We start from the raw sequence: 23851 nt of genomic DNA, 5'->3' as shown, positions 1-23851 counted from the left end.
AAAAACTGACTTAGGCATTTGAGGAGTTTCACTACCCCTGAGCCCTTACATTTCTCGTGTTGCAAGATCATTGAGCCCGATGACCGATGTGCGAAACACATCGTTAACAGTGTTTTAGAGATTGCTGGTGACTTCAATCATTGATGAGCTAGAGTTCTAGTGGTTCGGACGAGGCCATTCGTGGTGTCATGCTGTATATGGATTTATTGTGAGCAGAGATCATGTCGGTTTACAGAGTTTTGTAAGAGTTCTAACTGATTATCATATAATAGATATACAAGTAGTGATTGAGCACTACTCGAACTAGTATCTTTCTTTTGAAGATTTCTTCAAAAATCTTCTCTTCCTCACATAAATGACAGAATCAACGAACACAAAAAGAAGACTCAAACTACTATATCAAACAATACTTTGGCAATGTGGAAGTTGATGGTCCCATTATCACAGTAAGCTACATAATAAAAGCTCTTTGCTATTGCGAGAAATGTTTGCTTTATGTCAGGATGAATATCATCTTTGGAGTTGTGGAGTACCAACTGCACAAGTTCTTGCATCTCAGATTCAATTTTTGGTGTTGTGAGGCAATAATTAGCATGTGAAGTAATATTGTGGCTGCAATTGTTGTCTCCCTGCATGATTTAGAAAATCCACCCATAATCAGAAAATTAGGAACCTCCAAGAAAAGTAACAACTGGAAATGAAAGTGTGAAATCATCATTTGTCCAAAAATCCTAAGTTAATGGGAACAAATAAATTTAATTATTTCTATTATATTTTTAACATAAAGTAAAGCTAATTTTCAACACTTACATCGGCCTTACTAAGTAGAAATGATCTTTTTCATCAGAAAATGCATTGGAATCATACATTGCAATCACCCAGATGGAAAGGTTTCAAAAAAGAAACAACATAAAAAAACAAAGACACAAGCGGCTGGTAATGGCTTGCTTTTACAAACAACGTCCCATATAATATACTGTTTTTGGTCAGAATTATGCCAAAATGTTTATCATGCTTATAGAAAAAAGTGTCATAACTGTTCTCCATATTGCATAAAATAAATGCCAAATGACAAATAATAGCTTATTAGAATAAATATTGAGCAAAGTAATATCTATCCTATAACTTCTACAATCATCATGTGCAAGTTCAGGCAATCAATTCAAAAATGATGGAGCTCATCATCTAGGATTCATATGAAACCTAAATTTTTTTAAAGAGATTGCCTAACTTTTAAGCCCTAAAATTAACATTATTGATATTTTCTGTAAACAAACCTTGTCCTTTTGGTACGAGCTAAGTTTGTAGCAGACTTTGTTAATGAGGCCGCACAGTCTCTTATATTGAGGATGGGACAATAGCTCTTCTGAAAATGAATGGCCTGCAGTGAAATTTATCATATGCGCGAGTAGCTCTGCCTCTCCTTTGTGCCTATCGCCGTCGCTATACCACTCAAGCAGCCACTTCTCCCACTATATATAATAGTACCACCCAAAAAAAAAAAAAAAAAAAAGAGGAAGAAAAGAGAAGTTATTCACGCCCTTTTACTTAACTTAACGGGGCATGCTTTATAAGGCCACCAAATTAAACATCATGTTGACGTAATTTGCTATAATTATGTGGTATTGGATTCTTCCCGTTAAAACATGTATGCATGAAAACAACACGAGTATTAATCAAAATGCATTTTATCCTGAAAACCATCCTTTCAAGTGAGAAAGATAAACAAACATATATATATATATATATATATATATATATATACAGCAGGCCTCCAAAGTATATTATTGCTTGTGTGGATTTTTGTTGGGACAACATTAAAGGCTCAATAAAGGATTAATTACAAAATAAGTACCTAAGTTTTAACTCATTCGCAAATCACTCACTCGGTTTCAAATTTTTATAATTTACTTTTTGGTATGCAAATTTTTGCAGTTAAATCCTTTCATCCAAGGTAAAGGCTCCAATATGACGTTAATCAAGATTGTCACATGGCAATCAATCAAAGCTCGACAAGTGACATTAAAATGTCATGTCAGCGCACTTATTAAAAAAAAAAAAAAAAAAGCTAAAAACAAGATTAGAAATATGAAACTATTTAAAATTAGGCAAAATAGTTCAGTAGCTCATCTGTACTTATATTGCTTTTATTTGTACGTATTATGAAAATACTATTAGCTACCAATGTGGTTGCTTTCCAAGAAATTACTCACCGCTTGCCGTAAATGGTGGCCGATTTCTTGTCCATCCTGAACAACTATTGCCTCTGATGAGAGATGCTTTAGGAATTCATGCAATATCCCGACGAGTGCCTCCCCATTCTTCTTTGTATTCGACTTTCTGCAACTAATATCACTTGAGTATATATGACTTCTCCATCCATGTTTTTTAGTTGTGTTTTTTTCTTTAAATAACTTTTTTAGTTATTTATTATATCAGCCTAAAAGTTCTAAGAAAATCCACATCGAAGTATACTTTCAATAGGTCCAACCACTTTTTAATACTCTATCAAATCCTCATTTAAACAAGATTTTATAATTATTTATGAAACACTTTTTTATTATTTATAAAAACTTCTTATATCCAGACATCACCTTATGATTGATTTCATAATCAAGGGTTGAGAATATTGCAAAATGAAGGTACTTTGCCGCATAAAATATAGAAAGCAAAATACTTTCCAAAAGTCAGTTTTTTCTGGTCAAAGTTGGGCACAAACCCCTCATATGCTTAGAGAGGAATTTGGAAAGCAAAAAAGTTGTTACTTCAAGGTTGTAGATGAAGAGTAGGTGGTGGAAAATCAGTGAAGATCTGGACAGATGCATAGATTCTTGGATATCAGGCTCTACAAAAGGAAATCAGTGGAATAGAGGTAGATAATAAGGAAGATACTGTGGATAATCTTATCGATCGAGATACTATGTCGTGGAAGGTTGAGAAAGTTAGAGCTCTATTCAATCCAATTATAGCTACTGATATAATGAAAATAATCCTTTGTCCAACTCATAATGAAGATCAATGGATATAGACATAGGAAAAGAATGACAATTTTATCTGTAACACCCCGTATTTCAGTGTATTTTTACTGAAGGATTATTTTTGATTGTTCAAAAATTTATCCTCTTATTTTAAAATTGGTTGAATTTTTAGTAAGTTTATTTCTATGATTTTAATTTGGTGAAAATTAATTTTATGTGCTTTCTAAATATTTATTTATTGTTATGCATTTAAATTGCTTTTAATATTTAAATTAATTACTGTGGGATTTAATTATTTCAATTTGACTTTACCATTACGTTTAAATTATTTTATTTAACTTGTGGTTTTAAAATCGTCTCCGTTAGATCTTTTTTGTGACCCAAGTTATGAGGATTGGACCTCATTTCTTTTCCTCCATTTTTTCTTTCCTTCATTTTTCTTTTCTTTCTTTTCTTTTCTTCCTTATTTTCCTCTCCTTCCCGCGCGAGCTCTCTCTCTCCTCTCCTCCGCCCGTTTCCTTCGTCTCCTCCCAGCGCCGCCGTCGCGCCGCCGTGCGCGACACCGCCCAACCGACCAGCTTCCCCTCCCTCCGGCGACCTCACCTCCCAAACCTCAGCCCCTACCTCGCCGCCGGTAGCCCACACGCCCCCCACGAAGCCGCGGGCCACCTTCACGCCAGCGCCGCCGTGAGCCGGCGGTGGCCCTCACCGCCCAGCCCATTAGCTTCCCCAGCCGCCGGCGACCTCACCCCACCAATCTCACCTCCATCCGTGCCGCCGTTAACCACCAGTAGCTCTTCGAAGCCGCGGCACTCCTTCCGCCGCAGCGCCGCCGTCGCACCACCATTGGCCACCATCTTCCTACCACTTCATCCCCGACCTCTTGGCAACCCATTGGACCCAACCCCACCTCCGATCAGTCACCGGTGAAGCTCCACCAACTACATTTCCGATTTGGGCATTTTGGTCTTCTACCGCCCATTCCGCCGCCACCCACGGCAAACCACCGCCACCATTGGCTTCACCGACCTCCCTAGGCCCTACCCTATCAATCTTGGGTCTTCGTTTGTCCTCGTTGGAAAGTTGGTAAATGTGACCCACGGCCACAGTGTATTTTACACTGTGGTGTTGCTCAGAAATCACCACTTGCAACTTCGAGATCCTCCGGAAATTATTATATTGCACTGTAAGTATTTTCCTTAAAGAACTTTCGTGATTTAAATATATTTTTGCACTAACGCATATTATCTGTGAATTGGGTTGTTTTGCCGGACTGAGTCCGAGGAGTTTCGGGGGTTGGATGGATTGTGGACGGAGTTGTGTTTGTTTGCATTGTGAATTGTGGTTGTTGGTTATGACTTGTTCACGTACATCGCATATTGCATGCATGATCATGTTTGTAAAGAAAACTGGGTTTTCGTGTATTGCATACATGTTTATGCATTTATTGGATTTGGATTTTCATGTGAGTAAAAGGAAAGAGACTGTAGGGATGGTGGTAAGCAGGGATGGTGGTTGTGTCCCGCCTGTGATTCCCGCCTACAGTGCTCTGTTAAGTATTTATTGTGTGTAAAGGAACTGTAGGGATGGTGGTAAGCAGGGATGGTGGTAGAGTCCCGCCTGTGATTCCCGCCTACGGTGCACGCGTTAGGGATGGTGGTAAGCAGGGATGGTGGTTGTGTCCCGCCTGTGATTCCCGCCTACGGTGCACGCGGTAGGGATGGTGGTAAGCAGGGACGGTGGTAGAGTCCCGCCTGCGATTCCCGCCTACAGTGTCCGATAATTGGATTGTTTGTGTGAATCATTTTATGGGAAAATGTGTTACGGATATTTTGGGCCAAAATGGGATTTTTGGCGTGTGTTGGAAATAATCATTTTTCTGGGAAAAAATGGTATTTTATGGTTAACTGTATTTTGCTATATTGTTGGTTGCATTAATGTATTTTTATCCCGAGAGTTGTTTGGTTTATACTTACCTGCGAGACCATTTTGTGGTGTCGCAGATTTTGATGCAGATATTGATGGCGAGCCTTAGCTTGGCTCCGTTGGAGGAGTGATCTGGGATTGCTCCTGTTTAGTGAGATGTGTTTTTATCAATTACTGTATTTACCTTTTGTATTATATTTGGGATGACTGTATAATTTTTAAAGATAAATTGTGTTAAATATTTGTATTTAAATTCTGGTACTTAGTTGACTATCCGCTGCGTTATTATATTTGTACACTGTTGCATGTACACACACTGGCACTTCGTTGGGATGTGTGACCGTGTTGTCACCATCCTGGCGTCTCGATCCCTGTGTATTTATATAAGGGGGATTGGGGGCGCCACAGGTGGTATCAGAGCAGTTCGGCTCTGGGTAAAACCACATGTCCCATAGGTGTAGTACCAGAAAATTTTAAAATTTTGATTTGAAATTATTTTGTTGGGAGTACATTATTTTAATTTATTTATTTTAATTGTACGTTAATTGTTTGTTATTTATCTTATTTTTGTTATTTTAGTTTATTTAGTTATCTTATTTTATGGCAGGCAATTTTACTTGTTTCAATTATTTTCTTGTATACTATTTCTTTTGTTTTATTCCTTTTGTCTTATGATATTTTATTTTGTTGGTTTTATTTTATTTTATTTATTTTATGTGATATGGTTGTATTTTAATTTATTTTACTATAGTTATATTTTTTTTTAGTTTGTTTTAACCTGATAGTGGGGTTAAGGGTTACGCTATGGCAGGAAAATGGTACGACCAAGAAGGCAAGCTAATGAGCCCGAGGATGAATTACCGAGGGGTGATGGAAATTATGCCATGGCGAGGGCGTTGAATAGGATGACGGAGTTTCTTCAGCAGAATTTTCGTCCACAGCAAGGAGAGCAGTTCAGGGCGATGCAGGCCGGGTGCACCTATGAGCGCTTCTTAGCGCATAGGACCCCTGCTTTTTCTGGTGAAGAGGATCCATTACGGGCTAGAAGGTGGATTCAAGATCTGGAAAGAACGTTTGAAGTCTGTGGATGCACTGAGGCCCAGAGGGTATTATATGGGAGCTATATGCTGCAAGGTGAAGCGGCGAATTGGTGGGAGACCAAGCGGTCACTTTTAGAGATGGAGTTGGGATCCTTGGCTGCTGTGTCTTGGCAGCGTTTTAAGAAAGAATTTGATGATCGATTCTTTCCTGTTTTGGTGAGACGGCAATTGGCTCGGGATTTCAATAATTTGGTTCAAGGAGACATGACTGTCGAGCAGTATGCAAGGAAATTTATGGAGCTTGGACGGTTCGCTCCTCACCTCATTGCTACGGAAGAGATGCGGGCTGAACGTTTCCAAGAAGGGTTGCGCCCTCAAATCCGCAGGCAGGTCGCATGCTTGGAAATCCAGAACTTTCAGAGGTTGGTCAATGTGGCCTCAATTGCCGAGCGAGAGCGAGGTGCTGTGGTAGATTCCCCTCCGGGTAAGAAGCGACTGAACGTTGATGGTGAAGGGAGCAGCTCCGGGTCGCCACAGAAGTTTGTGCAAAGGATCGGGGCCAGAGCGCAGGCAGCTTCCGGTACACGTATTGGGGGTCGAGCTCCAGTTTGTGGTAGATGTAATAGAGCCCACGAGGGCGAGTGTCGTCAGGGTTGGAATCAGTGCTTTGAGTGTGGTCAGACAGGACACTTTGCTCGTGAGTGCCCTAATTGGACCCAAGGAAATCAGGGTGGTCATCGCGGTGGTAGGACTAATCAGAGGCAACTAGTTCAGGCTCGGGTGTATGCAGTGACTCCTGGTAGTGCTAGCGACGAGATTCCAGGGACTCAGGACGCTGGAGTTACGGCAGGTATGGGTCTAATCTTACCTTTCGTAATGGATGCCATGTGTGGTTTATTCTTGGGTTTTGGAAAGTTATGCAAGTTGTATCCATGCCCGTTGGGTGTTGGAGGTTGTGTGATTTTCTTAAGAGTGTTCTGGTCGTATTTGGTATCCTGCTTTAGAGTGATGATTGGCCCTACAAATTTCGAGGACGAAATTTTATTTTAAGGGGGGGAGGATGTAACACCCCGTATTTCAGTGTATTTTTACTGAAGGATTATTTTTGATTGTTCAAAAATTTATCCTCTTATTTTAAAATTGGTTGAATTTTTAGTAAGTTTATTTCTATGATTTTAATTTGGTGAAAATTAATTTTATGTGCTTTCTAAATATTTATTTATTGTTATGCATTTAAATTGCTTTTAATATTTAAATTAATTACTGTGGGATTTAATTATTTCAATTTGACTTTACCATTACGTTTAAATTATTTTATTTAACTTGTGGTTTTAAAATCGTCTCCGTTGGATCTTTTTTGTGACCCAAGTTATGAGGATTGGACCTCATTTCTTTTCCTCCATTTTTTCTTTCCTTCCTTTTTCTTTTCTTTCTTTTCTTTTCTTCCTTATTTTCCTCTCCTTCCCGCGCGAGCTTTCTCTCTCCTCTCCTCCGCCCGTTTCCTTCGTCTCCTCCCAGCGCCGCCGTCGCGCCGCCGTGCGCGACACCGCCCAGCCGACCAGCTTCCCCTCCCTCCGGCGACCTCACCTCCCAAACCTCAGCCCCTACCTCGCCGCCGGTAGCCCACACGCCCCCCACGAAGCCGCGGGCCACCTTCACGCCAGCGCCGCCGTGAGCCGGCGGTGGCCCTCACCGCCCAGCCCATTAGCTTCCCCAGCCGCCGGCGACCTCACCCCACCAATCTCACCTCCATCCGTGCCGCCGTTAACCACCAGTAGCTCTTCGAAGCCGCGGCACTCCTTCCGCCGCAGCGCCGCCGTCGCACCACCATTGGCCACCATCTTCCTACCACTTCATCCCCGACCTCTTGGCAACCCATTGGACCCAACCCCACCTCCGATCAGTCACCGGTGAAGCTCCACCAACTACATTTCCGATTTGGGCATTTTGGTCTTCTACCGCCCATTCCGCCGCCACCCACGGCAAACCACCGCCACCATTGGCTTCACCGACCTCCCTAGGCCCTACCCTATCAATCTTGGGTCTTCGTTTGTCCTCGTTGGAAAGTTGGTAAATGTGACCCACGGCCACAGTGTATTTTACACTGTGGTGTTGCTCAGAAATCACCACTTGCAACTTCGAGATCCTCCGGAAATTATTATATTGCACTGTAAGTATTTTCCTTAAAGAACTTTCGTGATTTAAATATATTTTTGCACTAACGCATATTATCTGTGAATTGGGTTGTTTTGCCGGACTGAGTCCGAGGAGTTTCGGGGGTTGGATGGATTGTGGACGGAGTTGTGTTTGTTTGCATTGTGAATTGTGGTTGTTGGTTATGACTTGTTCACGTACATCGCATATTGCATGCATGATCATGTTTGTAAAGAAAACTGGGTTTTCGTGTATTGCATACATGTTTATGCATTTATTGGATTTGGATTTTCATGTGAGTAAAAGGAAAGAGACTGTAGGGATGGTGGTAAGCAGGGATGGTGGTTGTGTCCCGCCTGTGATTCCCGCCTACAGTGCTCTGTTAAGTATTTATTGTGTGTAAAGGAACTGTAGGGATGGTGGTAAGCAGGGATGGTGGTAGAGTCCCGCCTGTGATTCCCGCCTACGGTGCACGCGTTAGGGATGGTGGTAAGCAGGGATGGTGGTTGTGTCCCGCCTGTGATTCCCGCCTACGGTGCACGCGGTAGGGATGGTGGTAAGCAGGGACGGTGGTAGAGTCCCGCCTGCGATTCCCGCCTACAGTGTCCGATAATTGGATTGTTTGTGTGAATCATTTTATGGGAAAATGTGTTACGGATATTTTGGGCCAAAATGGGATTTTTGGCGTGTGTTGGAAATAATCATTTTTCTGGGAAAAAATGGTATTTTATGGTTAACTGTATTTTGCTATATTGTTGGTTGCATTAATATATTTTTATCCCGAGAGTTGTTTGGTTTATACTTACCTGCGAGACCATTTTGTGGTGTCGCAGATTTTGATGCAGATATTGATGGCGAGCCTTAGCTTGGCTCCGTTGGAGGAGTGATCTGGGATTGCTCCTGTTTAGTGAGATGTGTTTTTATCAATTACTGTATTTACCTTTTGTATTATATTTGGGATGACTGTATAATTTTTAAAGATAAATTGTGTTAAATATTTGTATTTAAATTCTGGTACTTAGTTGACTATCCGCTGCGTTATTATATTTGTACACTGTTGCATGTACACACACTGGCACTTCGTTGGGATGTGTGACCGTGTTGTCACCATCCTGGCGTCTCGATCCCTGTGTATTTATATAAGGGGGATTGGGGGCGCCACATTATCATTCGAAGTGCTTATAGATTTTTTAGAGAACAACTTAGAGGCAACCATGGGGAAAGCTCCAGAGTTCATAGCCAATCTCGATTGTGGAAAGTCCTATTCAAGATGAAAGTTCTCAATAAAATCAAGATATTGGCATGGCAAGCTTGTAGAAAATGTCTAACTACTCAATCTAATCTTAGGAAAAGGAATGTGGAGGTTGAAAATGAGTGTTGGTTTTGCAAGTCTTGTCTGGAAGATACTCAACATGCTTTAATCTTTTGCCCTACCATTTGAGAGTTGTGGAACAAATATATACCTGCAACAAAAGCACATTGGGAGGGATATGAACTTAATGACTATTGTACTGTATGTGCTGGAGAAGGGCAATATGAATGACTTGACAACCCTCTTCCTAATAACTTGGGGATTTTGGTTTAGAAGAAACAAGATGCAAGCTAAAATAACTCTTATTGATCTAATCAGTGTGATTGACTATGCATTATCTTTGCAGAAAACTCACAAGGATCTGAACTCCTTAATTACCAACTACAAAATCCAAGACTGTTTGCTGCTGGAACCCACCCCCAACTGGCTACCTCAAACTGAATGTGGATTGAGTAATGTTCTTTGACATACATAAGGCCAGTTATGGTACTTAGAGATGAGAAATGAGACCTTGTGATGGCTGCTAGCAAAGTAGAGAATGGAGTGCATGATTTAGAAACTATTGAGCTTCTCACTATGTTTTGAGGCTTATAGCTATGTGCTCATTGGTGATTCTCAAAGCTAATTCTAGAAAGTTACTGTTTGTTGATGGTTAAAGAGCTACAAGATGATGCAGAAACCTTTTCAACTATCGGGAACTTGCTAAAAGAAACAAGCGTCTACTAGAACTATTTGCTGAGTATAAGATTCAACATGCGCATCGTATGGGAAATGAGGCAGCTCATAGCTTGCTTGTTATGCTTGGAATGTTGAGAATATTGAATGTGGTGGGTTGAAGCTCCAATGGTTGTTTCTCAAGCCATTTGGCTTGACACAATCAGTTTGTAATGGTTGTTACAACCTTATTAATGAATGATTTTGTTATAAAAAAAAAAAAAAAAAATTAGCATCCCACTAAAGACCAAGTAGGGATTCCCATTTAGTGGTCCAATAATAACCAAGAGAATATTGATCCATCCAAAATGTTGAATGTTGGATCGTGAGAGCAATTTAGAGAAGTAATGATATTCCACATCATACCCTGCAAATGTGTTTTTAGAGCTATCTCATAGAGTGATATTGTGGACCCAACAATCCCTCACTCACAATGAAGCTCTAGGACTCGAAGTCTTGAATTCATGTCCTTTAGCTCTAAATGCAAAAGGTTTATTTATAAGAACATTCACATTGGCCTTGTTCAAATTTTAGGCAAATTTTGGATAAAATGCCACCTTTTGCCTTTTTGTCTGTCCATTTAAGATTTTAATCACACATTAAATTAGGTATTTCACTTTCAATATTAATAAAATATTATTATTTTTTACTTTCTCTAATTTTTTGTTCTCTCTTTAATGTATATCTTTTATATCTATTTTAAAATAATTTTTTATAATTCAGCTTTCATAATTTTCAATAATTTATACATCAAAGTACATAAAACCTATCCAACAACCATAAATTAATTTTATTGTCAAACACAAGTTCATAAAAATATGTACAAAATCAATTTGGAAGTACTTTTATTTAATGTACGTACGTACATCGCAAAATGTACTGCAGATGATCACTACAAAATGTACTGTGCTTGGTGTGGCTGTGCATGCAAGAGGCAGAGGCAGAGAAGAAGAGAAAGAAGATCAGAGGGTTTTTGTTGCATGCGGCTCGAAATTCCAAATTTAAATTTACCTCATGATATTAATGGAGTCTCGTGTATTGATGGTTTTCGCGAATTCATTTAGAAAGGCTCTCCTCATTTCTTCCTTATCAAAATAAGATGCGATTGCCTCGACCAAGGCTGTGGTTTTAGCCCATGCAAGCCGTTCCCTTGACCTTTTCGGTTCATAAATACTGGCTGCTGCCAAAAAATAAGCCAACAGAAGGGCTGTTCTGCTTAATCCAAAGTCTCCAAGATTGCGTTCTTCGTACCACCTATATATATATGAATCATTATTGCATAACCTCTCAATATATTAACAATGATTCAGCCAATTAGTATAAGAAAAACAAGCATTTATGAGGGATTATTTATGACGATAATGACTATTTATGACAAAATTAAACAGACTCATTTTAGTAGGAAATAATTATTTTCGCAGGAAATAACTAACCACAAATAAGTAGTTTTCTTGTAGTGTGTATATATATATATCTCTTGATGTGACATCAATCAATTAATCGACAGATAACTTAAAGCTAATATATATGATCGATATTTCAAAGAGTTATAAGAAATACATGCACGTCTCATTCTTCGTACTTACTTTTGAATACTATCCAATTCCATCCGATGTAATGCTTGGCAATTGTTGTAGTACAATTTTGCCAGTTCGAGATATGTTTTATTATTGACGAAGGGCATCCTGCGCGCAGAAGGAACCAACAAGAGTCATGAGTATTATACAGATTAATTTGAATTAATTAAATTTCGCAACTTGCATATATATATATATATATATATATATATATATATATGAGGGTTTGAATATTAGTTTAGATTTTCCGATCGATTGGGAAGATGGAACCATCGATGCTTGTGTATTAATTTGTATAAAATATTTAGTAGCATGAAGGAGGCATACATAATGACACTTAGAATATTCCGTGTCATATCCCGTGCACTCTCTTATTAAAAAAAAGGTAAAAACTTAAAATACGAAAATAGAAATATAAATAGAAAATAGTAATGCTAAATATAGTGATCGTAGGATGTCCATATCCCGTGCACTCTCAATTTTGGTGTGCATAGGGCTTGCACACCCTTAAACTGTACAATCATTTCCCTATACTATATGCAATCAAGTTCTGATTAGGTGCAAATCCTTCATATGCGTAGAGAGGGATTGGAGAATAAAAAAAAAGACTTTTGGATGGTTGCAGATGGAGAGTAGGGGATAGGAAAGCTATTAAGATATGATTTGATGCATAGGTTCCTAGACATAAGCCTTTGGTGCAGGAAATGGATGGATTTGCAGAGCATCACATGGAAGCTACGGTGGATATACTTGATGATCAAGAAACTAAGTGGTGGAAGGTTGAGTCTATTAGAGCTTTTTTCAATCCAATTATTGCTGCAGTCATATTGAACATCATGTTGTGTTCGAACCAGTATGAGGACAAATAGATTTGGACACAAGAGAAGAATGGAAATTTCAGTACTGTTCGTAGTGCTTATAGATTTATTCAAGAACAACATAGAAGGAATCAGAGGGAAAGGTCCAGAGGTACAAATCACTCTAAATTGTGGAAGTGGCTTTGAAAGATGCAGGTTCCTCAAAAAGTTTAAGACTTTTGCTTGGAGAGCTTGTAAGGATGGTCTGCCTGCTCTAAGCAATCTCAAGAAGAGGAATCTAGATATGGAAGATCAATGTTTTTTCTGTAAGTCAAGCCTGGAGGATGTTACACATGGTTTAATATCCTGCCTAGCAATCAGGGATCTGTGGAAGAATTACTTGCCTTTTATGCAGAATATGGATACAAGAATGAATTTCTTGGCTCTCGCTACATATGTGATGGAGAAGGGCAAGCAAGTAGATTTTTTTTTCCACATTAATTGGGGATTTTGATTTATGAGAAATAAATGCAGGTTGATAAACTCCTTCTTGAGCCTCTTAAGGTCATAGATCATACTTTGTCTTTGCAGAAAACTCATAAGGAGCTCTTAACAACATCAACATCGAAAGCTAAACTGATGTACTGTTTGAAACCACCACTAGTGGGGTATTTAAAGCTGAATGTAGATGGTGCTATATTTTTTTATTTGCATAAAGCTGGTTTAGGTGTTGTTCTTAGAGATGAGAAAGGAAGCTTGGTAATGGCTGTTAGTAAGGTGGAGAATGAAGTATGTGTTCCTGAAACTATTGAACTTCTGGCTTTGTTGAGGGACTTACAACTTTGTGTCCATCTAGAATTCTCCAAAATTATTATTGAAAGTGATTGTTTGCTGATGGTTAAAGAGATACAAGAGGAGAAATAATCTTTCTTAGCAGCTGCTAATCTCATTAAAGAGACTAGAAGCCTGCTATATTATTTTAGTGAAGTTGAAATACAACATGTGCATCATATGGAAAATGAGGTGACTAATAGATTAGCACGTTATGTTTGGAATTAACATTGATAATATAGAGATGTGGTGGGCTGATGTCCCTATGTTTGTTGCTCAAGCTATTTGGATTGAGAAAAGCAACTTGTACTAATTGAATTTCTATGAATGAATGTTGGTTATCAAAAAAAAAAAAAAAAAATGTTCTGATTATTTTACACGTGTCAACCTCGTCATTAGATTAATTAATGGGAGATGCACAAAAGGATTTAGTTAATTGCAAAAAATTGTATACTCAAGGAGTAAATTGTAAAAAATTGAAACCGAGTGAGTGATTTGCAACGAGCTAGCTAAAACCTAGGGACTAATTTTATAATTAATCATTAAATTAAAAAAAAAACCATTTTAACTTTTCAAATTTTCATAAGAGTTATTCTATAAACACAAAAAATAATACTACTTTTAAAACTTACAAAATAGAATTACTTTTAAAATATTATATTTAAACAACTTATCGTCTCTACCTTATATCCACTTTCATAAATCCTAATTAATGTAAAACTTATTAAAATAAATACTAAAAAATTTGATTTCCATTCTTTCTCAAAAACAAAAAAAAAAAAAAAAAAAAAAAAAAAAAATAACAAAGCTCAAAACGTTTTTTTCCAAAATTCTAAAGCATTATACCTAGCTACCATATAAAACTAAAGAGGAAAGGTCGATCTAACATGGTACGAGTGGATGGAGACTAGCTACACAATCGAGAGTCGAGAGAGAAGTAGTAGTACCTGTAAAGGGTTTTGCCAATCCAGACATCATCCTTGCCACCATATTGTTCTAAGTAGAATCTTGTCTCCACGCGAGGTAAGCTTGCATACCATGGGACTTGCAGTGCGTACCCTACCTGTTTTATATCGCTATCTATTCTCATTAACTGCGCGCTACAGCATGCTATAAGAAAAAGCGGTTTTTGCAACAAAAAATAACTGGGGCGGGTAATTTATGGAAGCAAGAGACCACAATGCAGCATTTTTGTTCTGACAACTGAGAAATTTGCCATAAAAAAGATATTTTGCGGCGAAGATATCTAAATTTTGGAAAAAGGATTAATCCTAAATTACAACTCATCATGTAGAAGCGATATATGCACGTAAACCATTTGAGATCTATTGTTCATATGCCAAATTCTTTTCCAGTAATGATAAGCCGAATATGGGGCACTTTTTGTGAAAAGTTAGATTGCATTTGAATGTTGAGCTGAGTTGAGTTCTCTATGAATAGTAGTGAGATGAGATGATAAAGTGAGTTTTGTGGGGTCCAGCTATGATGAGTTAAAATGTGTTTGGATGTTAAGATGAGTTTAAATATACTTATAGAAAGTTGAAACAAGTTGTGGGTCCCACGTGTAAAGAAATATTGAATTGAAAAAAATTATGGATCCCACATGTAAAGAGGTTTTGAGTTGAGATGAGTTTAATAATTTGAGAGTCGAGTATTTGGATGTTAGACTTATCTTAAAATTAAACTGAACTGAGTTGAGCTCAGATGAGTTTAATAACCAAACGGGGCCTTAAAGTCTTTTGACCAAATTTTGGCCAAGGAATTGTGATATCGAGTCACATTTGAGTGGCCTCAGTACATCATGTGGCTCTTTGTAAGAGTTTTATTTAAATTCTATGTCCCACACACCCATCTTGATAGAGTTTGAAATAGTTCAAAATTTATCAGTTAATAGATGAGTTATAATGAGATAAGAAAACTCCTAAGAGATAAGATTAACTCTATATCTCTAATCACAATCAAATACAAAGTTTTAGATTTTTTGATGGCCAAAAGTCTGTAAATAGTACTGAGGAGTTAAAGGGTTCTCACCTAAAACATCATTGTGTATCTAGCCATCGGGAGACACTTAGAGGCAAAGTTGTTAATGTGATTATTCTCTCATAGTTAGGTCAGATTCTATATCAAACTGGAATAGAGGAAGATACATTTTTCTAATTGTTATTATTTTGTTATTGTGGATCATAGAAAATCGAAGATCCAATTATTAATATTCATGTTAAAATATTTAACTTATGGTATCAGATCTTTAAGTTGCAGATTTTTTATGATCTCGATAAAATATACAGTGAATATGTGCTTTCGTGTATTGTGATTTTATCATATTGCAAAAGATTGAAAATCTTGTTTTTACGATCTAAGAAAGAAATTTTCTGATGATGTTTTAAATAATTTATCGATTCTGTGTATTATGAAATAACGATACACTGACATTCATTAATGCATCTCGGGTCTCAGTGTACTTATTTCTCCTGTACTGTGCATATACTTTGTCACTTCATATTTTCTTTCCTCTATTGTATATTGTTACGCGGAGAAAATATTGAGGATGTGTGTTTCGAAGAAACATAGGAAGTTGAGGGTTATGGAGAAAACCATGTGAGTCGTCGCTGTGTGGTTGTGTAGCTTGTGTACTAGTCAGCCGCTAGATGTGGAGCAGAGCACCGTGTGCGGTGGCCAGTGGCTCAACACGACGCTGGCATAAAGGGGCTGAGGAGCCCAATCATCGAAAGCACGGTGCTGCTGTAAAGGGCTTGAGAAGCCCAAAACCCCTACTAGATTATGGAACTCGTTGGGGCTTATGGTTGTCAATACTGGGAGGAGGCTGGAAACCTCCTCCATGACGTCTCTATGACGGTGGCGCAGAGGGCTTTAAAGCCCAGTGGCTGCGATAGTGATGATTGTTAAATAAAAAAGGGGGGAAGAAGGGGCGGAAACCGTGAATGGAGGTGAACATTGGTTGTGGGAGGAGGTTGGGGATGCCATGCCGCCTTCCCCTCACCAGCAATGTCCACGGAACCCAAGGGGGTTTGGTTTCTCCCAATTCTGTGTACACGGCGCTGCAATTTTATGAATTGTTTATTTTGACTCTTATTATCATGACATATATATTTGTTTATCCAATATGAGGCAAATGATTTACATAAAAATTAAAGAAAAGATTGGTTGCCTAAAGGTACAAGATTTTCTTAATTTTGTTGAAAAATTATTAAACTCTATAGTAACATGGATATGATGGAGTGAACACTTTGCGTGTCAAGATCTACTCCCAAAGGAAGATTTTGATAACACTATTAGTTCATCAATTAAAGTAAAGTTAGAGTGAACGAATTTGTGTGTCAAGATTTACACTACTAGTTCATCCATTAAAGTAAAGTTGGGGCTGAATAATTTGTATGCCAAAGTTTACTCCCAAAGGAGAATTCTGGAGATACAGCTAGTTTGTCCACATAATTTCAGATTGGAGGGAACACTTTGTATGTCAGAGTTTACTCCCAAAGGAGAATTCTAATGATATAACTAGTTCATCCATAGAATTTAATACTGGTGAGAACACTTTGTGTATCAAGATCTACTCCCAAAAGAGGGTCTTGATCACACTACTAGTTCATCCATAATTGCTTAAAAATTCTGATTATTGTTTGTGAGTGTCGAATTCAAAGTATTAATGTGATTAAAATACTTTTCATGCAGTAAGTATATAAATATCTTTATAAGGTTTTCTGTACGGAATGGACTCTAGTATAGAGAAACATGAGCATGTCAAATTTACACTAAGAGTTTTAGACCCTGGTTTATCTATTTTAAGTCTTAACATCAATTATTATTGAGAATAATGATAAGGGTCAGAAAAGTACAATGTTTAAGAATATTGAATTAATTACTACACATATCAAACTATAAGAATTTCTTAGTTTTGTATATAATGGTTTACTTTAGAGACATTATTATTTCATTGAAGTAATGAGATATTAAAAAGTTGGTAGCATGATTGTTAGCTAGATACAAATTTATTTTGATAATTTGTATGAAAAGTCATTTGAATCTTTTGGGAAAGGAAGGAAATGATCGTGATGAAAATATAAGAATTATGTTAATTGAATTTTGAAAGAAACAATGATACATGAAGGTTTAGGTGCCCTAAGCATAAGACATGATTTGAATGGAAGGGTAAACCTTTTTTTTTTCTATATATGTTTTGAATAAGATCTTATACATATTTATACATTCTTTTTAGATTGAACTTGAGTGTAAATGGTCATATGTATTCCGTCTGTATAAGTTTCAAGTCAAACTCTATAAATGTTGATACTTATTTTTGTGGTTGAACTTGAGTGCAAATGTTCATATTTATTTTGTCTGTATAAGTTTCAAATCAAACTCTATAAATGTTGATACTTATTTTAGTAGATGAACTTGAGCACAAATATTCAAAATTTTAAATTGTTTCAAAATACCATTTATGTTTGTTCTATTTTTTTCTTTCAATAAAATTTTTATTTGCCTTTATAATAGTGCTTTTGTTAAAAATGTTTCCTTTTCACTCAAGAGGCATGTATTGAACCAAGTGAAAAATCATTTATGATTTTTTTTTTTAAATTTGTGGCATATAATTTGAAACATAATTTGTGACATAAAAGTTTGGAGAATATCTTCAAGAAAAGTTGTAGAGGTTAGTATATAAAATATTTTCTACATTTAGCTTTTCTAATTTCAGAATGTGTGTTGATTTGTATAAAAGGAAAACAAATCAAACATATCAAGAAAATATGATATAAGGAATACAGAGTTTCTTGAGATGATGCATATAGATGCATGTAAACATTTTCTCTATAATGTTTGATAGATATAAGTATATCATTATTTTCATAGATGATTTTCATGGTATGGATGTATTATCTGCTACATGATAAATCTCAAGTCATTAGAAATTCTTGAGGTACTTCTCATGGGGAGGAAATGCAGCTAGGTAGAAAGATGAAAATCATCGAATTAAATTGAAGTAGTGAGTGCTAGGAAAAGTATTATGATTTAGGTCATAACCCTAACCTATTTTGTGAACTTCTTGAAAGGATTTGTAGTAAAATTATCAAAGGTAATGAATGGTATATATCTTAAATTGTGTTCCTAGTAAGTAGTCTCAAAGACTTATTTTGAGTTATGGAGTGATAGGATACTTGATTTAAGGCATATACATATATGAATAGTCAATCTAAAGTAGGACTTCACAACCCAAATGAAAGAAAGTTGGAATGTATAATAATTAATGGGTACATTATTGATTACTCAGGTTGATCCAAATGATTTAGGTTGTACTGTCTCTATTCATAGTTTGAATTTTGAGGAATTTGAAATGTCAAATTCCATATGTTTGGCAAAATCAGTGGGAGTATAGAAACTAGAGATGCTATTGTTGTGAAGTGCATTCTTGTACTTTGAAAATGCTTACAATTCATTTTATAATTATCTTAATGATAACATGGAACAACAAGTAAATGATCATCTACCTCATCAGAGAAACACCATAGGGACTGGGTTTGTGGCTTGCTTTGAGGCCACATTATATGGTATCTGATTGAGAAAATTTATCTTAGGAGTTGGAATTGTCGACTTATAGCCAAGCTGCTAAGAATGTATAACAATAATTCCTTAGAGTATTTTTCTCCGAATGATAAGTATTTAATAAAATTTTAAATATCTTAGTATTAAGGAGAAAGTACAGAAACAAATATGTTCATAACAATAGTGTATTAATGATTATACTTTAAAGGATATCTTGAAAAGATGGGTCATATGCTTATACACATGATGTGAACATGTTAAAGAGATCATTGGTATGCTAAGTATTTTATTACTGGACATTGAAAGATATCTATTATGATTATTTCTATTTTTTTGTCTTTCCACTTTATATGTACATTAAATAGTGTGGATGGAGGATGACAAGATAATGTCTACAATAGACATGAAATAGAACCCAAGGTATTATAGTATTAGCCTTAATTGTCCCAATTAAAGATCCTATTGAATTAAGTTATTGATGTTGTGGTACATGGAAGAGAATTTGTTGGTCATATAATAGAGGACCGCCATGACTCGCATTGGTAGTTGGTTTGACATTGATATTACGGAACTCATGTAATGTATTTTGAGCTATGAAAGTTTTCTGGAAATGAATTTGCGCAGTACGGTTAATTTCCTGTAATAAACCAAATATTATTTTTAGGAGCGTATGGTCCAAGTGGGGGACTGTAAGAGTTTTATTTAAACTCTATGTTTCACACACTCATCTTGATAAAGTTTGAAATAGCTCCAAATTTATTAGTTAATAGATGAGTTATAATCGGATAAGAAAACTCTTAACAGATAAGATTAACTCTATATCTCTAATCATAGTCAAACACAAAGTTTTAGATTTCTTGATGGCTAGAAGTCTATAAATAGTACTGAGAAGTTAAAGGGTTCTCACATACAACATTATTGTACCTCTAGCCATCGCGGGAGACACTCGGAGGTAAAGTTAATGTTAGGGTAATCTTTCACTCATAGTCAAGTTAGATTTTGTATCAAATTGGAATAGAGGGAGGTACGTTTTCTAACTGTTATTATTTTGTTATTATGGATCATAGAAAATCGAAGATCTAGTTATTAATGTTCATCTTAAAATATTTAACAGTACTCTTATGTTCGAGTAAGAACTTGAAGAAATCTTAATGAATAGAAATAAATGTGTAGGATCCACTTCTTTATTTCTAATATCCTTTTGATTATTAAGCAGCCAAGTAATTAATTCTTTCCATTTTGTTAATGAATATATTAAATTATCTTGAATTTATAAAATCGGACGGATCGATGCGATCACATATACCTCGCTAGATAAGTCCTTGGTAATGATCCATTTGTCAAAGAGCTGATTAGCAACTTGTCTTTTTCTCAAGAAGTTGGATGAGAATTGCTTTGCATCCTCAAGGATCTTCTCTCCTGGAAAGAGCACCTGAGATGCCCTATACAGGTTAAACATTCCTGTCACAGCCTGTGTAGACTGCCCGCCAATGCAGAAGAACTCCCCACCTTTCTCAAAATGCTGGAACACATCTGTCATGATCATGTCAAAAAAACCTTGCTAATTATATTGAAAACATGGATCATATTGATCGCTATATATATTGGAACGGCCGTAATACCAGCGGAAACCTCGTGGCCATGCAATCTAAGTAACCTAAATCCCATGGCCGAGTCATCAATGTCATAAACGTCTGAATTTCTCGCCCAGCATATCCCTTTATGTGTCCAATATCTGTAAATTAAAATGGACACTATTATTTAATTAATTAATTAAGTACTCCTGTAGTGGCCGGTCAAATACACACACACACACACAGACCTGTAAACATAATTCATACAATCCTTGATCTCAGGTTGAAAGTATCTGGAAATTCCTAGCCGCTGCAACCGATCCACTGCCCAAATGTGTTCAAACAAGTCCACTGGATACACGTTGGGGACTAAAGGCAGATTGAAGCATAGAAAAATCGAATTAAAAGCAATAGCATAGTTGACGAGAACAAAATAATTAATCTATTGTAACAAGAGAGAGACACTTGAATAAGTTAATTTCTACATCATTTAACATTAATTGCTGCTGGTGTGGATTTTCAGGCAATATTAAACGTTAAATAAATTTGTAGAACTTATTTCACGGGTATTTCTTTTTTCTATTTGAGATTTTCATGAAGTCAGTACGGGACGAGCTTGAATTTTATGAATTGTTGAAAAGACACTTACCTCCACCATTAAACCTCTGGACCACCCTATTTAAGTAGTTCAAACAATTTAGGTCTTTGGTCTGCATGAGTGCAAACGCAGTGGAGGAAGGAGAGAACAAGAAGGAACCATCTTGGGACTGCAGTTTAAGAAGCTTTTCCCAGTCTAGGTCTGGCATCCCTTCCAAACTATGGAGCAAAGCTGTGGGAACTTTGTGCATGATGTCCCTTGGTATCCTATCGCATGCATGCATATACACAAGACATAATCATTACATCCATGTAAAACATAATAATCAGGAATGACCTTCTTCTTTGTGCCTGAAGTTTGAGCAATGAACTAAATCTACCTTGCGAGCTTTACATTTCTCTTTGCATATATATCTTGAAAGACAGGAGAATCGTAAGGTACTTCAATGTTTAAACTAAGAGCAATTTCCAGAAGCGAAGGGAAAGCAACTTCAAAGCCAATTGGCATGTGCTCATCATTCTCGGATTCAAGCGTTGACAGATTTTCATTCAAAAATGAAATTCCTATTACAATGCCAATCCCCCGTTAGAATTATATATATGGAAGTCCAAAGCACATTGAATTGAAAAAAAAAAGAAAAAGAAACTGTACGTTAATTAATACCTTTTGCGTACTTTTCAGGAAAAATATTCCATGATTTTAAAGCAATAATGCAGGCTAAAGTGTTGAGTATCCGATCATAAGCGAAGAAGATTTCGCTTTCTCCCCATGAACCATCGGGAAGTTGATTGTTGGCAATCCAGCGAAGGGTAGATGGGAACTGAGGAAGACCACTTCCATTGACATCTTGTACAAGAGCAACCCATGCTGTGTCATAAGCCGAAACGCTGATTTCTCCATCTTTCATGGACGACAACATCGTTTTGATGGAATCCACGCGTTCCTGTACGTACGTACATGATTTGATGAAACAATATTATGACACTATTAAAAAAAAAGGAAAATGATAGAGTCTATTGATTTTCCGAAATGTATTTTTTTTAGTATTTATGTTTGTTTATCTTTTAGTACGTGTTTTTTTTTTTTAATTTTAAAAAAGAAATGCACAAAAAAATTCTGTGAAAAAAAAAACAAGAAAAAAGATGTTTTAACACTGTCAGTACAAAAGCTCGGTAGCTTTTTTGTTGGACGTCGTAGCATCCTAAAACAAATCATGAAAAGAGTTAAAAGTAAGGTTGAAAAGAAAATATGTTCAAATCACCTTGAGATCATCAGCTTCCCTATCTGTGTCATACTCCACAACGTCACGCCACTTTATGACCGCCGGCTGAACATTTTGAAACCCGTCTGCGTTTTGGAGACATGATAATTGGATTTATTAAATAAATGCATTTCAGATAAACATAATACCTTGAATCCCAATAAAATATTATTTTTGTAGTCCCGCCCCAAACTTAGTATCCTCGTCGACCCCCTGGTCGTATATACGTACCTTGAGTCCCAGGTTTGGATTTAGTGCTGCATCTCAAGGGAGAGTTTGGTCGCTTCTCTTTAGCCCCGAATGACCAGACACCTATAAAATATGATAGCGATGCGACCGATAAATACTAGTAGTTTAAGAAAAGACAACGTATAACTACGAATGTATTGCTGCCATTTGGAACCAAGTTTTTTATATTCTTTTGAAAAGAAATCCAATAACAAATGGAATCGAAGCAAAATTCCCGTGAGAAAATAGTACGGAACCCACTACTATACTGTATTTCCATGCATCGACTGCAAATTGAACTAAAGCTGCATGCCATCTCGTTGCTAATTTGTCTTTAAATTAATGTGTTTTGCCTTTCTAAAACCACTGCCGGAAACACAAGTACTTTTCAGACTTTTGACTCTGTTTAACTGCAAACGGAAAGAAATATTCAAGCTCTCAAGCTTTTGAGATCTTTTCTTTATCTTTCCTCAGCAAGAATATCATAGCTAGCTTGAAAACATGCCAAGTGAAGTTTATATATGGTCAGAATCATTGAAGACTTGAGCAGAGTATTCAGCAATTCATACATGGGTATGAAAGCTAGAACGCTTGCTGTTTCCACATTTTAAACTGACAAAATAACATACAACCAGAATATCTATGCATGAAGGTGAAGAACTTACTCTGGAAGGTCGAGCAAGAGTACCGTGGTAGGATGCAGGAAATTGCGGGAGAGAAATGGAAAAGGTTTGAATGCGAGGACATGATGTTTATGTATACCAGCTGTGGAGAACAGGAACGTACAGCGAAATTGGGAGAATTTAGAAGGAGAGGGAAGGAAGCGAACGGAAACGAGTTCCCAAGATATTCTTCCGCTAATTGATGCATCGGAGCCATCCAAAACTATGGACTGAGGTCAGTCCTGTCCTTTTCCTCTCTCTGCTCTACGATCTAAAGCTCGTTCCTGTTGTTATTGTTTCTTATTTTTTATTTTTTATTTATTTTATTTATTTTTAATTATCATCGTAGCTCGTTATTGTTATTATTTTTGTTGTTGTTGTTATTATTATTATTATTATTATTATTATTATTATTAGAGTTATTCGCCACCACGCTCCTTCTATAAATAACTCGGTAGAGGTAACATCAGGTGGATCTATCTTTTTATATACTTATTCTTACATTGTTACTGACTTAAGCATCAGAGTTTACACAGGGCAACCAACGCAGTCTCTTCATTGCTGCAAGTGTTATCCGTGCGATTGGTAGTGCGAAACACATCATCAACAGTGGCGCCGTTTGTGGGATCTTTCCATA

General features: G+C 36.8%; 1 protein-coding gene across 1 annotated transcript; it reads right to left on the bottom strand.

Moving 5' to 3' along the window:
* Nucleotides 1-385: 385 nt before the first annotated feature.
* Nucleotides 386-23402, bottom strand: LOC121263862 (ent-copalyl diphosphate synthase 1-like). Its single transcript, XM_041166943.1, has 15 exons — nt 23218-23402; nt 22556-22636; nt 22325-22410; nt 21727-22006; nt 21443-21626; nt 21115-21329; nt 20714-20834; nt 20514-20626; nt 20198-20424; nt 14277-14392; nt 11711-11809; nt 11136-11378; nt 2214-2340; nt 1278-1472; nt 386-629 (listed from the first exon to the last, which is right to left on the bottom strand). The coding sequence occupies exons 1-15, from the start codon at nt 23297-23299 to the stop codon at nt 387-389; spliced, it is 2412 nt and encodes an 803-aa protein (XP_041022877.1). The 5' UTR covers nt 23300-23402; the 3' UTR covers nt 386.
* Nucleotides 23403-23851: the final 449 nt, after the last annotated feature.

Source organism: Juglans microcarpa x Juglans regia, chromosome 4S (genome assembly GCF_004785595.1).
Source record: "Juglans microcarpa x Juglans regia isolate MS1-56 chromosome 4S, Jm3101_v1.0, whole genome shotgun sequence".
Classification (NCBI taxonomy): Eukaryota; Viridiplantae; Streptophyta; class Magnoliopsida; order Fagales; family Juglandaceae; genus Juglans; species Juglans microcarpa x Juglans regia.
Note: the sequence above shows the minus strand (reverse complement) of the source record. Positions and strands in the feature narration are given on the sequence as shown.